Below are 14,706 nucleotides of genomic sequence, written 5' to 3' on the forward strand. Positions count from 1 at the left end.
CTCCAGTGTAGTAGAGTCTACTATACATGAAATGCCAAATAAAACCTATACATCAGCTTAGCTCCAGTCAACAGCCTCATCCCTCCAGCCTTCATCCCTCCCTCTCTCCCATTCCTCCCTTCATTATTTGTATTCATTCATCTTTCAATCCTCCTCTCATTCGTCCCTCTATCACTCCACCCCCCCTCGTTTTATCTATAGACCTAGTCAAATCCATAGTCAAGTCAAATCCTGAAATTCATAGTCAAAATATCAAACGGTTTGTATCGTTTGATTGATTGAACATGTTATTAACAGTTTGTAGAATAAGCACAGTTTAAGAGGATTGAAATACGATCACCCATAAAAGTACTATGGCTTGGGGTCCTCCATTTTCAATTCATCAGAACATTATGACATACAGTACGGGGAAAAAATAATATAAAGGAAAAATATGTACAATCGGGGGGGACTTCTTTTGTTTTACTTTTTTGAAGGCGAGTGGGGATTCAAAATGCACATTCCTTTACGACTGTTGGTAGGGCATTCCACATTTTTGGGGATAGCGCTCCTCCTATGGGGTGCGTTCGGAATGGAGGGTGCGCATATCCAAAACGCACCGTGCAATGCAACCAATTCTCTTTTCATGTACCAGATCCGGTCTAGAACGGACACGGAACCGGTCTCTGTGAGTGCATGTATGTGGGCGCGCACATGAGCGGATACAGTAGGCGGGCTATGGGCCTGATTTGAGCACTGATCAGTAAAAGGAAAGCAGGCTCCCGCCTGGTGGTGACGCGGTTAACTTCATAAAACGTTTGCCGATAGCGTCACGACGCTCTTCTCGACACAGTCACGCACGACGTGAATCGGTTCAAAGAGGAAGGAAGATGGCGGACAACAAAGGCGAGGAGGCTATGGATACCTCCAGTAATTCGGATACTACAGTCCCGTCGGCTCAAGAAAACGCGGACCCAGACGCGTCGAAAGACGACAACGCGGTAATAATCATCGAGGCGAACCCGACCAAGGCCGGTGACGAGGAGACCGAGTCCCCGGAGAATGTTGTTCCTCCCCAGGCACAGGCACCTCCGACACCCTCCGCCGCCACCACCACCAGCGGAGGAGGAGAAGGAGGAGGAGACGCTAACGGCGCCGAAGCTAACGGCAACAACAGCGCGAACAGCAGCAGCGATAGCAGCACTGCTAGTCCGCCGACGACGGCGGAGAACAGCACCGCGGAGCCCGCCTCGGTGACCACCCCGTCCCCGGTTCCTTCTGCCGCTGCTGCGGGGGACGTTGCTATTATTGCTTCTGGAAGCAGCGGACTCACCACGGAAATGTCTCCCCCTCCACCCGTGGCGGCTGCTGCTGCTCCAGGGGGGGGCACCACCACGCCAGCAGCAGCCGCCTCCACCACCACCACTACTACCACCCCGCCAGTCCCAGTCCCAGTCCCAGTCAATTTATTGGATACGTGCGCCGTGTGTAAACAAAACCTCCAGAGCCGTGATTGCGAGCCCAAACTGTTGCCTTGCCTGCACTCGTTCTGCCTGAAATGTATTCCCCAGCCCGACCGACAGATCAGCGTCCAGGTGCCTGGGCAACACGGCCAGACAGACACACACATAGGTGAGTCGGTCCTGTATCATGTATTTCAGATTCATCGATTACTTTGAACTCAAGGGGGTGGACACGTTGTCCAATTTGTTTGGCTCTCTCACTCAGAGTTACAAATGGATGCAGCCCAGTGAGCACTGGCATTTCGTAGATTTTATGATCTCTATTCTCCAATATTTACACCCCCTGTGGTCCGTTGTTCTAGTTCTACTGAGCACGAATGCATCCCTCAATCCCTGCAAGGCTACTCGTCCTGCAACCACACCTTCACAAACTGTTGCTGTGTAAAAAAATGAGACCTATACTTATCCGTTTTAGCTTTGTTATAAAGTGTAGGTTACCATTACGAGTAGTTTACTTCAGCCTCCCAACTCCTAAGCCTGACTACATTTTTTTTTAAATATTTGCCAGTGTACATTTTTGATGACTACAGCATGCAATCATTTGCATAATAAAGTTTATATTTATGTAATTTCCATTATAGATGTCTAACAAGATCATGTGTATATGATTGGCATCTAGCTCTTTGTTGAGTTGTGATCATCACTTAACTAAGTTTAGACTATTATTAACCACTAAATATTGACTTCAACTTCATGAATGCTTCACAGATGTGAGCTATAATCTTAAAGTTGACAATGACATACTAATGCTGTTAATGGCTTATTACTAAAATGACAAGTTGAGGACTTATGTTACATAACACTTTAGACATCACACTCAGATTATGTCTTTGATATGTGCAGTGTGCACTCACTAATGCACTACTATAGAGATTATACTGTACACTATTTCTAATCACTGTACTTAGGTCCTGGACTAGCGGTTAATACCTAACTTTATGTCTTTGACTTCAAGTACTAATGACTATGTAGGAACTCAATGTATTGTATACCATAGGTGCGATCGATGTATAGACCTACTGATTGTGCTTCATAGTTCATTATCATCATAACCTGTGTTTTATGGACCTTTTTGTATCCACTACGTGTACATATCTTGGCCACTATTAAATGTTATAGTTGTCAACAAGAGAGTCAACATTTAAGCCTAGATATGAACATGACATTTTTTAGACATCAATATAACATTTATGTATCAGTATATCATAACAGCGGTTCTCAAAGTGAGTTCCTGGGGTCCTTGAGGGGCTTCCAGCCAGGGGGTCCTTCCCTCTAAACTTTAACCCTATATACCAGTACATGGGATATTTGGAAACGGCTGTAGATTGGCTATTTTCTAAAAGCTGTGGATCATTTCATTTGACACATTTTTTTAATATTGCTGAAACATTTTAACAACACAAAGCTTGTATGGGGGGTACCGGGCACAAGTTATTTTCAGATGGCACTCCGCGGCCAAATGCATATTAATTTGGGGGTCCTTGATATAAAAAGGTTTGTGATTGAACCAATGTTATATAAGATATACTGTGTAGATTGACCTTTGGTTGATTTATTGAATACTTTATTAGACATACCGTACACTTGGTCTGACTCTAAAAGGATAACCCCAAAAAGTAATGCAATGACAAGTGCAGTACCCGTTGTCGGAGTACTTGATGTCTAGTCTAAGTCTATGACGTGACATCACGTCAGTAGTACTATATGACAGCACAAGAGACATACAGTAACAGATTCATAGAATTACAGATGGATAAGATAAACCTTTGATTGGGGTAAATTCAGGTGTCAACAAAAGTAACAGAAGTGAAAATGAAATAAGTGCAACTATTCATTTGGATATTAAAGATGTCTTGCCAGCAGTTTTGTCCATCACTGTCTATCATCTTTTCATTACCCATTAATCCTAATATGTAGTGTATTGCGTCCAATGATACAATACACTACTACCATCAACACAAGGTCATGAATACTGTTGTTTTGTTACTATTAGCTCTACAACCGAGTATCTAACTAACATGGTGTTATTATTTGGTTGTCAGATGTCAAGTTTGGCTTTGAACCCTGCAGTTCAAATATACACAGTGTTGTTGTGGACCTGCCACTGTAATTGGAACACATGACCATGTAAGCTAATTGTCTCAGTATGAGCTGCGGGGCCCACTACCTTAATTATTGTTTAGTGCCACAGCAACTTCTATATTAAACCGTAGGCCCAATTGTGGACTCGGTGTTTGTCACCATATATCTTAAGCTGTGATTAACCAGAAAATTATACAAAAGTCCTATAATGAAGTGACAAGTCCTATTTCTTACTAGAGGTTCTCTGTACAATCACAGAATCTTGTTTTTCATAACAATGTGAAACACATATTCACGTTGAAAAGAATACTTGTTTTAAAAACGCCATTAACAATGACGGGAACATTTATGTCATCTTGTCCCTAACAAACATTAAATGCCATTAACAATAAGGATAATTTATTTGTTTTGGCACCGTTTGTTTAATGTTTTACATCACCTAATCAACATGAGTTAGACTTTAATATATTAGCGCCCCTCACTTCACACGGGTGTGATTTTTCAACCTTATCTCCATGTCTTAAGTGGTAGGAAACATGGTGCCAAGACTGTCAACTCTCTCATATGACTGAGTCAGCCAATCAAAGCAACCCAGATGGTCTGTGTGCTGTCGTAGTCATGCAGACTACTCCCCACTGGGGGCAATGGCTCCTAGCGAGACCTGCTCCAGAAACGAGCCTTAACAGTAAGATGGCAAAGCTCCATGTTCAGAATTCGATGTAGAAATGACACTTTCTCACCTGCTATTTCCATTGAATCAAAATTTAGGGGTTGCTCGCTGAACACAGTCAAGCTCACAAATTAACTAAACATCCACAAAATTGGCTGTGGAGAACTCCTCTTAATTCCACCCAAGACAATGGAAGTACAGTGTTTATCCTACGACTGAGTTGTCGGAGCGGACCACCCTGCTTGCACCATCAAATAGCCTAAATTAATAGGCCTCTGTTTCATTGCAGACTAACATGATCTTAATCCGCTCTGTCTTGCACAAAATCTCCTTGGTATTGGCTTTAATTGAATTTAATGCCTTGGAATTTATGGTCTACTCTAAATTCTATTTTAGTGTCCAGTAAAAAAAAGGAAGAATAAAAATAAGGAAATAATATGGTGTGTAGAGTTTTAAATTAAAATAGCGGTTGATTAAAGGCTCCTAGTATCATCATCATTGTAAATTATTTTCAGATTCAGACTATGGTCTGTTGCATCCATACTCAGTGCAGAGTGGCACATTAACCAAAGCAGGATATTTCTTACTGACTCCTTTACTATTGAATACTGCAAAATCGTTTTGTTCATTGACTAGATAGATTATTGCCAGACACAAGGGTTAAAACGGTTACCTTGGCTACTCATTGATATCTTTAAAAGAGGTCTCTGTGATCAGTCAAGTTAGATGTAAGGTGGTTGTCCATAATAAATAACCACAAAAAAACCTGTGGTAAGAATGGTCAAGTGTCAAGCTTCACTTAGATACTTTTTTATCCCCAGAGGAAAACTGAATTAAATGAGGAAATGGAAAAGGAAGCACTGTCCCGAGACTTAAGTCTTATGACACGGAGCAGCTTAACTGTCATCACTTTCTCTGCAGCAAGTAGCCCATGAAGCTAGTTTTAATAAAGGCTGACATTTGAATGACCCCCATCCCATACACAACCTCTGTAATAATGTCCTTTTATATCCAGAAGGTCAGTTGACACTATTGATAGTACTCCAGACACTGGTCCATGTGATGCCTCAGTGAGGCCACTGTTAACCTGCACATTACTACTAGATGCTCCATGAGAGACAACAGCCACTTTTCACACAGGGAGGGAAACACAGCATGACTGGAATCACTGGATAGGTGGATGATGGATAGGCTACACAGATCAAAAGTATTTTGGATTCCCATAATGTTGTAATTCTTTGTTCCTCATTGCAAAAAAAGAGAAGAAAATCCCGCCACTATACATACACAAGGGGTGTCTGTGTGTGTGCGTGAGTGTGCACTTGCATGCATGCACGATTGCATGCACGTGAGGGCTTGCATTTTAACAGACTCTCCTAGCCCTACATGTTTATATTCAGATATGTCCGTCCAGTTCACTGACATCTGTGTGTGTGTGTGTGTGTGTGTGTGTGTGTGGGGGGGGGGGGGGGGGCTCTACACAATCCGGCTCCAGCTGCTTTCACAACTGATCACTCACAGCTTTGTGCAGCTGGAGCTTACACAAACCGGCTGTGTGCTGCTCAAGCCAGTTTAGACCGGCTCAAACCGGATTACACCGGTTTCCACTGCAGCCAGCTGGTGAGGGGGAGTTAAGTTTGTGGGTGCAGGGGGGAAAAAAAGCCTTAAGGCATATAGGACCCCTACTTATGCCTTAAGGCTTTTCAATGTAAAACATTTATGAGAAGTTTTATATTGCGCATAACATTATACCTAATAGTCACAAAGCATTTCAATGCCTTAAGCTAATTAGTCTTTGGGGGAGTAAGATTGAAACTCAATTTTGCCAGCTAATTTAATGAACTATGCAAAATTATCAGATTTAGAGAAATGGTTCTTATTGTTTTGTAATTTGATTTAATATTTTAATAAAAATGTCTAGGATGATGTGATTGAATTTCCTTCAACGCACACTAAATTAATTAGCCCCGTGCCATGAATAGGCATTGGGGTGCCCTAGTTCCAGGAATGTTCAATAATGTCAGGAATGATCCTAAATTATGGAAATTAATTTAAAGTTTTCTGAAAACCTTTTACTAATGCATCTCTACTTTATTACCCATTATTACTTAGAATTCATAATAATGTTATGAATCTCAATGAATTGAACAGGCAGGTAAAGATAATGACAGGCCTCTGAATCACATTTTCAAATATTTCAGTGTTTATACTGTGCATCTTTAATGGGCAAGCTGTCCGCCTGCTGACCTGTATTCTGTCTCCTCTTCCCAGTGAATGTGATGCGCTGCTCAGTATGTCACCAGGATTACAAACAGAGTGACATAATCGACAACTACTTTGTCAAAGACAACTCGGAGGCTACCAGCTCGTCGGGTGAAAAGGCAGCACAGGTACTTGTGGCAACAATGTATGAAATGTGTAAAAATCCAACCTAGCCCTGATGCTCTGCCATGCTGGCAAGCTTCAGTGGACACTGGGCATTGACACTGGGTTTACTTTGAGAGGTTCAGGAGGCTACTGGTACGGAGAGATTGTTTACGTGCTCACTGCTCTCGTCTTCCCAAGGTATGTACCAGCTGCGAAGACAACGACATAGGCATAGGCTTCTGCGTGGAGTGCGGCGAGTGGCTGTGTAAGACGTGCGTGGAGGCTCACCAGAGGGTAAAAATAACCAAGGACCACAAGATCCGCACAATGGGGGATGGCGATTCTGGTAAGCTGCCCCCATCATCGTAACACACGGGGTCACGTCTACACTGTGAATGAATGACGGGAGATCTGACGAGGCAGGTTGTGCATGAAGCACAGTTAAAACTATCCCCTCACTATGTACACTACAGTGAGAGTGCAGTCCTGCTGGAGATGCACTGCCGATAGGCGGTTGCTATGGTGATAGTGCTGCAGAGTCTGATTGCGTTAGATTATACATTTCACCGGCCTAGTCATAGGTAACAGTAATAGTCTAGGTAACGAGACCTTTCCAGGGGCTCTTTATTTAACAACCCCCCTTTCCTGTCTTGTATTTCAACCACAATAAACATCATATTCATAGTGATCTGTTGAAAAAGAATCACACTTGTGTGAAGTGAGGGGCGCTCTTATCGTCATCCATCATCACATTCCCGCCATTCACAATTGGTGTCTTCACTTTTCTCTGCCCTCACTTTTTATCCTCATTATGTATGTACTTTGCTCAGCCAATCAAATCATCACTACGGGGTGACCAGCCAATCAAATCATCGCTATGATTCACACAAACACACAAAGCTGGTCATAGGAGGGGCCCTCAAAAAAGCAATTGAATTGTGTATTGTGAAATTTGCATACCAGAACAACAGTTTTTGAACAACAAAACACTAATGTTTAGTTAACTACTAATTATATATTATTCATGTGTATATTATTAACACCCTGAGCGCACAGGACGGAGTTCTCCGCCCTATCAATTAGTAACGCCCAGCGCTCAAGACGGAGATTGATCAAAAGGACGGAGATTGTTGATATAAAAACCGATTGCATCGCTCCACACAGCTCCACGTCCCACTGTTGTGCAACATCGAACGTTGTGCAACAGTGGGACGTCATCGAAAATGTTCCCCCCCTGTTTAGCCGACGAGATGGAGAATCTTAAAACGTGAATAACTTAATGTTTTATTTGTGGCTTTCGCCTTTTATATTTTATATTACAAGACATTCAGTAGGCTCACAGGAAATGGGGGAGAGAGATGGGGGAGTGACATGCAGTAAATCGGGAGTCGAACCCGCAGCACACTGCCAGACTCGGACTACCGTCCAAGGTGCCTGGACCGCTGAGCCACGGCCCAGGCCCATTCCGTCCAATTCTAAGAAAAGATTATGTGTTAGACGGCCCACCACGGTCCTGTCGCTAGTTGCGATAGAATTAATCATACCTCAAGAGTGTTTTGGCTAGCTACTTCAGCCACATCTGGGATAACATCCGGTCCGTCGGTTTATGATTTAATGGATTAAATAACCCCGGGTTTAACAATTGTTGGCTGAGATTATTATTATTATTATTATTTTTGCATGAAAACAAACTAAACCGCTGTGTTTGAGAGTACAATAAAGAGAACAATAAAACACAGCGGCACACAGTGAGCACTGCAGCAGGTTTTAGTTTTCTTTGAAATTCTTTCATTTTCTCTGTTGGAAACAATTGCATTGTTGTCCCAGATCTGCATGAGGCATATTGGGGCTGGATGATGTAATATTCATATAATAATTCATATTGATTGTCACCCGGATATTCTGCGTTGCCTGAGGTTATGCAAACGAGGGCTGGCATATCATTCTGAGCTGTAGTGAGGACTGTAGCAGCCAGGCCTGAAGTTGGTTACCAGCGGGTAGGGTGAATGCCCAGGTGATTATCACACAAGCCTTGGGAACCCACAGTTCCCGAGCCATATGGCACATAGGTCAGGAGCCTGTCTCCTATTTCCTTAGAGTGAGGCAGCTTGACATACAAGTATACCCCTGTGGACATGATGCTAGTATATCACAGGGACCCAATCCAACCCTTGATGTTGAATGCCAAGCAGGGAGGCAATGGGTACCATTTGTATTGTCTTTGGTGTGTGACACAGCCATTGATTGAAGCCCGACCTCCCAGTCTCGGCCTGGGCGGACACTCTTAACCACAAGTTTATTATCACATACCTACAGGCTTATTTAGTCACAAAGACGACAAGAAGTTAGCATTTGATAAACGCAGCAACCGTGGAGTCCATGTTTCACATGTTGAGTTACATGTTGAGTTAGGCGACCAACAGTGTTCTTGAGCTTGGTTTGGCAGCCGTTGCCATATCGGATATACAGTAGCACCCTCTCTTTGACATATGACCCCTCTGTGCTCTTATCACTATCTTCACCCATGCTATCATAAATAAAGGCTGGGTATATGATAATACCAGATGGTATATCGCCAATCCACACAGTCACAATCCTTATTGGGCACCTATGTGACTCAGCTTGTGGTTTGTCTCAGCAGAAGCAGTGAGTCCGGGGCAGAGGCCTGTCTTCTGTCCTGTCCACAAACAGGAACCCCTGAAACTCTACTGTGAGACCTGTGACACGCTAACCTGCAGGGACTGCCAGCTGCTCGAACACAAAGAACATAGGTAACGGTAACCGTGAATTAAGTTGATTTTGTTTAGCTGTGCTATGCAGTACTGAGAATGTATTATACGACTAGTCGTGCAATCAATACCTGTTGTCTGCGTGTACGACGTCAGTGCAGCCCTGTACTCGCGTGCATAATTTGCATGTCATTCACAGACGATTTCTGTAATTCTTCTTTACATTGACTTTGCATGTAACTGGCGCATGGCAGCTGACCGACTTCACACTCAACACTGAACTCCCTTGGCGTCTACTCGCGCTAAATGAGGAAGTGATTGTTTGGGTGTTTTTTGAGATATGCGTCCTACACATACACACACACACACACACACACACACACACACACACACACACACACACACACACACACACACACAGATTTGTGGGATTTATAGATGAACAACATACAAATTCAACATACAATTGACCAATGAGTAAGAGTAGCAACTTTGGGCGGTTTATAATGTGACACACAAATCTCAGAAACTTTCAGAAGAAGACACATTCTCTTGCCTGCCCACTTGTCTCCTACTTTGTGTTGCCAATCATGACCTTCAGTATGCTTGTTCAAGCATGCAGGCTCAGTGTGTCCCTAGTTATCATGGCCGTACTATAGTTTGGAAACAAACCTTTTTTTGTCCACCAGCCACAGTAGCTGCTGGATTATTTATCCAGCTATGTCATTGTGCCATTCAATAGTTGGGTTATCTGACATCATGCCCGGTGAGAACTATTGTTGTCTTGTCATTCAACAGTATAGGGAAAAAAAGAGCCACCATAGCTCTTTATCTGTCCATTTCCTTCTAGTTCATTTCCTATTTTTATCAAAAATGTTAAACATCTGTCAAACTTCTCAAAATGTCTTTTAAAATAGACCTACACGCGCACAACCCGTTGTATAGCCAAACTATAAGGGCTTTTTTTGAAGGTTTTGTTTTATCGAATATACTTGGCAATATGTATAATATACAGATGTTTTGTCCAGTATAGATCACACAAGCTAATTAAATGTAGTCCTCACAACTTTCCTCACTGCACTTCAGGTACCAGTTCTTAGAGGAGGCCTTTCAGAACCAGAAGGGCATCATTGAGACCCACATGACCAAGCTACAGGAGAAGAAGAACTATGTGCACTACTCTGTCTCTCAGGTGCAAAGCAGGTAAGAAACGAAAATTCCATACAGAACTGGGTCAAGTCTTTCCTTGCTGGAGATCATATGGAAAAAGTATGAAATCGGAAGCTGTTCAAGTGCAACAAAATACGTATTTTGTATACACACAGTTAAAACTGTACTCGTACAGTACAGAAATCATACAGGATAAACAATTGAAATTGGAAGTGATGAAACGATAAATGAGGAGACAAAAGTGGAACTGGAAAACAACATTGAAGCTGATAAATGGTTTTCTATCTCCTGATGAAATTGTTGCAATTCAGGGTTCAGTGTCTTGCTCAAGGACACTTTGACACTAGCCTCGATACCCAGGCTTTCATTTCGTCTGCGCGAAAGATGAAAGCCTGGAAAAAGCCGTGGGCTGAACCAGTCTAAAAGTGGGAGTCAACCCTTCTGCGTAGGAATCGCTCTAAATGATGTGACGTAGCGCTGCACTAGGGGGGAGAGGAGGGGCCGGGGGTGACGGACAGATCGATGAGATCCATTCAGGGTGCGCGTTTTTCTGAGCCGCGGCCCTCCCATCTAGGCCAGAAATGTCTCTGCTTAGGTCGGGCTACTTTGACACTAACTGTGGGGGAGCCTGGGATCAAACTGGGAAGTCGTCGTACATACAAATTGTACATATTGAGTAGCATCTAGAATCTCCAAATATAATCACTTCTTTAGTTTGCTTTTTTATTCAGGGATTCTTTTGTTATTTTAATGTGAAGCACTTTGGGCTGCATTTTATGCATGAAAGGTGCTATACAAACAAAGTTATGTTCTTCTGTCCAGGATAAAGGAGCTCAACGAGACGCACAGGAAGGTGGAACACGAGATCAAGATTGCCGTATTCACACTCATCAATGAGATCAACAAGAAGGGCAAGGCCTTGCTGCAGCAGTTGGAGGTAAGTGAACTGCAACCAGTGGTACAAAGTAACTCGGTACATTTCCTCAAGTACTCTATTTAACTAAACACGGGTATATTTTACGGTACCCAATGTAAAATATTTCATGAAAAATAATTAGAATGAATGGGGTTGTCCGGGGAGAGATAATTAGAAGTATAGTAGCCATGGCTCCATGAACTATCGCTGCGCAATTTATTTTTTGATTAATTCAAAACATGCATTAAATGGTAAATGGTGCATTTTTTAATTTAGAAAATATTACATTTTTTTAATTTGTTACTATATTTTGATGCCATTTGATTGAATTTGAATTATACAACGCATAGGTCAAATCACATAATCTGATTGCTTTATGGCTGTGGTATAATGACCATAATGGCACGGCTATAAAAGTATTTAGACGGGTACATGGGTATCATGGTGGTGTAGCGAATCTTGTGGACCAGACGCATTGCAAGATGCTGTACTCTGTCGTCAAGACGTCAACCCTAAGCCATTCCAGCCTGTCAAAGTGGGCAGGGCTGAGGTGGGTTCAGGGAGTGAGGCCAAGTCGTAGCCTGACCAGTTCTCCTTGGCGATTTGCTCCTTAAAACTCATTCCCTGCCAAGTATGTGTTTTGACACGTTTTTTCCAAATCCCAAATTGCCATGAAATTCAGTGGTGATAGTAGTACCACCGTTATGAACACAGGACAGATACAGAAAAAAAGATACAGCTAGAATAAGTATTTAAAAAATAATATTGACTACTATACATGTAGTTAATTAACTGTGGTATAACAGGTATAACTAGAAAGGTTGTCTGTCATGGGGTGAAGCTGACAGGACACAAGACAGCTGCGGGGAAAATAGTTTTCATGACAGAGGGTGCACGGTGCAAATGTTTGTTTGTGCCTTTGTGGCAGTCCCTTTGGGCAGAAGTGATTGTCAGATATACCTTGATCACACGGCCACAGAGATGATGTGTACCAACTACCAATCTTAGAGAGGTTTCAACAAGATCTGTAGGAGTAGTAGCAGATGCCAGCATGAGGTTAAAATGTTTTAGGTGGAGCCTAAAACTTTCTCCTACTGGAAGTGTGCATGCAAATTTCACACGATTGGTCTAGTGGTGCCCGGGATTAGCTGTTCACAGACGGACTGACGGACGGACAGACTTGCAGGAGTGAAAACTTGCAGTAATGATAATCCCTTTGGCCATCTCGGCCTGGCGGGCATAGTCAGTGGGTACATAGATAAATGGATATCCAGAAGTGTGTGAACATATGAACAGTAAATCAACAACAGTGATATATACTATACAATCTATACCTGATAAGGTATTGGTCAACTTCCTGGTAGGAAGTTTGTAGAAACGTCCTGGTAGGAAGTTGCCCAACGTTGGGCAAGACAAACCTCAAATGTATTTAAGTGGTGCAACCACTTCCTTAAGTGACTATGTGTGTGTGGGTGGGTGGGTGTGTCTGAGCACGAAAACATCATGGTTGTTTTTCACCACCTTGTGCAACCTAACACAAACACGCACATATTAACTGTATATATGGTGATTTCGGGTGTTCCAGTACAGTACAGTGACAGTACAGTACAGTAGAGGGACCCCCACACGGTAACTCTGTCATTTCTCAACCGTTTCAGACACAGAGTTGCACCACTTACTCATATGGGTGTGATTTTTTTTTGTAAACGTCAATTAACTTTTGTTCTTGGTTACTTACAACTGCTGTTTATTTCATTCCTAATTCCAGTTTGATTTTGATTGATACTTTATAGCTGAACCAACTTAACCAACCAGCAATAACCGACTTCAACTTGCTCATTTAGGTCAATTAAATATTTGAGAAGCACTTTTTTTTTTAAATCTTTTTAAATTGGTGGCCTACAAAAATTAGTAGTTAGTAGTTTTTACAGAGAATTAACTAATGTTATTAATAGTACTAGTCTGCTGGGGATCCGCTGCAGCTGCTAGCTGTTGTGTTGCTGGCAAAGTCAATTTGACTTGGTGTACCAGGAGATGTTTAATCATATTAGGTGTGCTACTACCTTTGCATGTTATCATGCTGTTGCATGTCATGCACTTGGCACAGCCTTTGCCCTGCTTACTGAAGTACAACCACACTTATTTTGTCTGTTAGCCATGCTCTCTTCTCTTGACACTTTTTCTGTGAGATCCATGTGCGTTTTCGCATACTGCTTCACTCTAGACACCCAATGCAGGTGACCTCAGTCACTTGCTCACAGAATGCAAAAATCTTTTAAGAGTGACAAAAAGGCTTTGCAAAACATGCAAATGCGCGTTTGCACATTTCCACACTGTGAAAACACGCAAATGCGCATTTCCGCACTGTGAAAACATGCAAATGCACGTTTGCGCATTTCCGCACTGTGAAAACATGCAAATGCTAATTTGCATGTTTTGCAAGGCAAATTGGGAATCGTTAGGGCGAATCGTTATGTGTTTCAGTCGGTTCTTTATCCTCAATGCAACTGGTTCCCAACCATAACTATGACAAGCGGCAGGTACTTGTTCTGCATGTACCCCCAGTACCATGGCACCTCAAACCTTCCACGGTCAGTCTTTCACGACAAATTTGGCGTTCACAGATTTCCGGGGGGTGACTGCTCAGTAAGTTGTGCAACATAACAGATGGCTCTCATTTATATTTCCATGCGACTAAATGGGAACATGTTTGCATAATAGGCAAGCTAGTTTGTCCTTAGGTCATCTGTCCAGTTAGCCTAAATCCAAACTTTACCTCTGTGTGTTTTTCTTTTACAGAGTGTGACCAAAGAGCGCAGCATGAGACTTGTGACCCAACACAAGGACACTGCCCATTTGGCCCACCAGATCAACCACGTCCTCAACTTCTGCCACTGGGCCATCACCAGCGGTAGTAGCACGGCACTGCTCTACAGCAAGAGGCTGGTAGGCATCAACTTTTTTTTTTTTTTTTAACATACGTCATACAAACAAAAGCGACAAGAAAAACAAAGAAATTAAATAGAACAAATGAATGAATAGAGCACCGAAGTCCTGACGTCACTCGCTCGTCCCCTCGATTCCCCTGGTTCACGGAAGTAATATCTCTATGGAGAATAACATGGGCTCATCTTAAAATCGTTTCATATATATCTGCGTTATTGTCAGGGAGGTGTCTGTGTATCGTTTGCGACAGTCCGTCACTCATATATGATAGTCTGTTTCTAGCGAAAACTTTACTAATTCAGTAGCAGTAACAATAGTTTTCTC

General features: G+C 42.6%; 1 protein-coding gene across 9 annotated transcripts in view; it reads left to right on the forward strand.

Annotated features, from left to right (window-relative positions):
• Positions 1–863: 863 nt before the first annotated feature.
• The window catches only part of trim33 (tripartite motif containing 33), a gene marked incomplete at its 5' end in the record, with an annotated part of 39,162 nt that continues 25,319 nt past the window's right edge, over positions 864–14,706 (forward strand). For 4 of the 9 annotated variants that reach the window (XM_083769388.1, XM_083769386.1, XM_083769387.1 and 1 more), the window contains 7 exons: positions 870–1,611; positions 6,526–6,644; positions 6,820–6,967; positions 9,260–9,392; positions 10,437–10,553; positions 11,343–11,457; positions 14,236–14,382. In XM_083769388.1, the coding sequence (XP_083625514.1) occupies positions 870–1,611; positions 6,526–6,644; positions 6,820–6,967; positions 9,260–9,392; positions 10,437–10,553; positions 11,343–11,457; positions 14,236–14,382 (1,521 nt within the window). Of the gene's footprint in view, positions 1,612–6,525; positions 6,645–6,819; positions 6,968–9,259; positions 9,393–10,436; positions 10,554–11,342; positions 11,458–14,235; positions 14,383–14,706 lie in introns of all 9 variants that reach the window. The other 5 variants (XM_083769385.1, XM_083769392.1, XM_083769384.1 and 2 more) reach the window with 2 other exon arrangements.

This window comes from Protomyctophum parallelum, assembly GCF_964188405.1.
Source record: "Protomyctophum parallelum genome assembly, chromosome: 7".
NCBI lineage: Eukaryota > Metazoa > Chordata > Actinopteri > Myctophiformes > Myctophidae > Protomyctophum > Protomyctophum parallelum.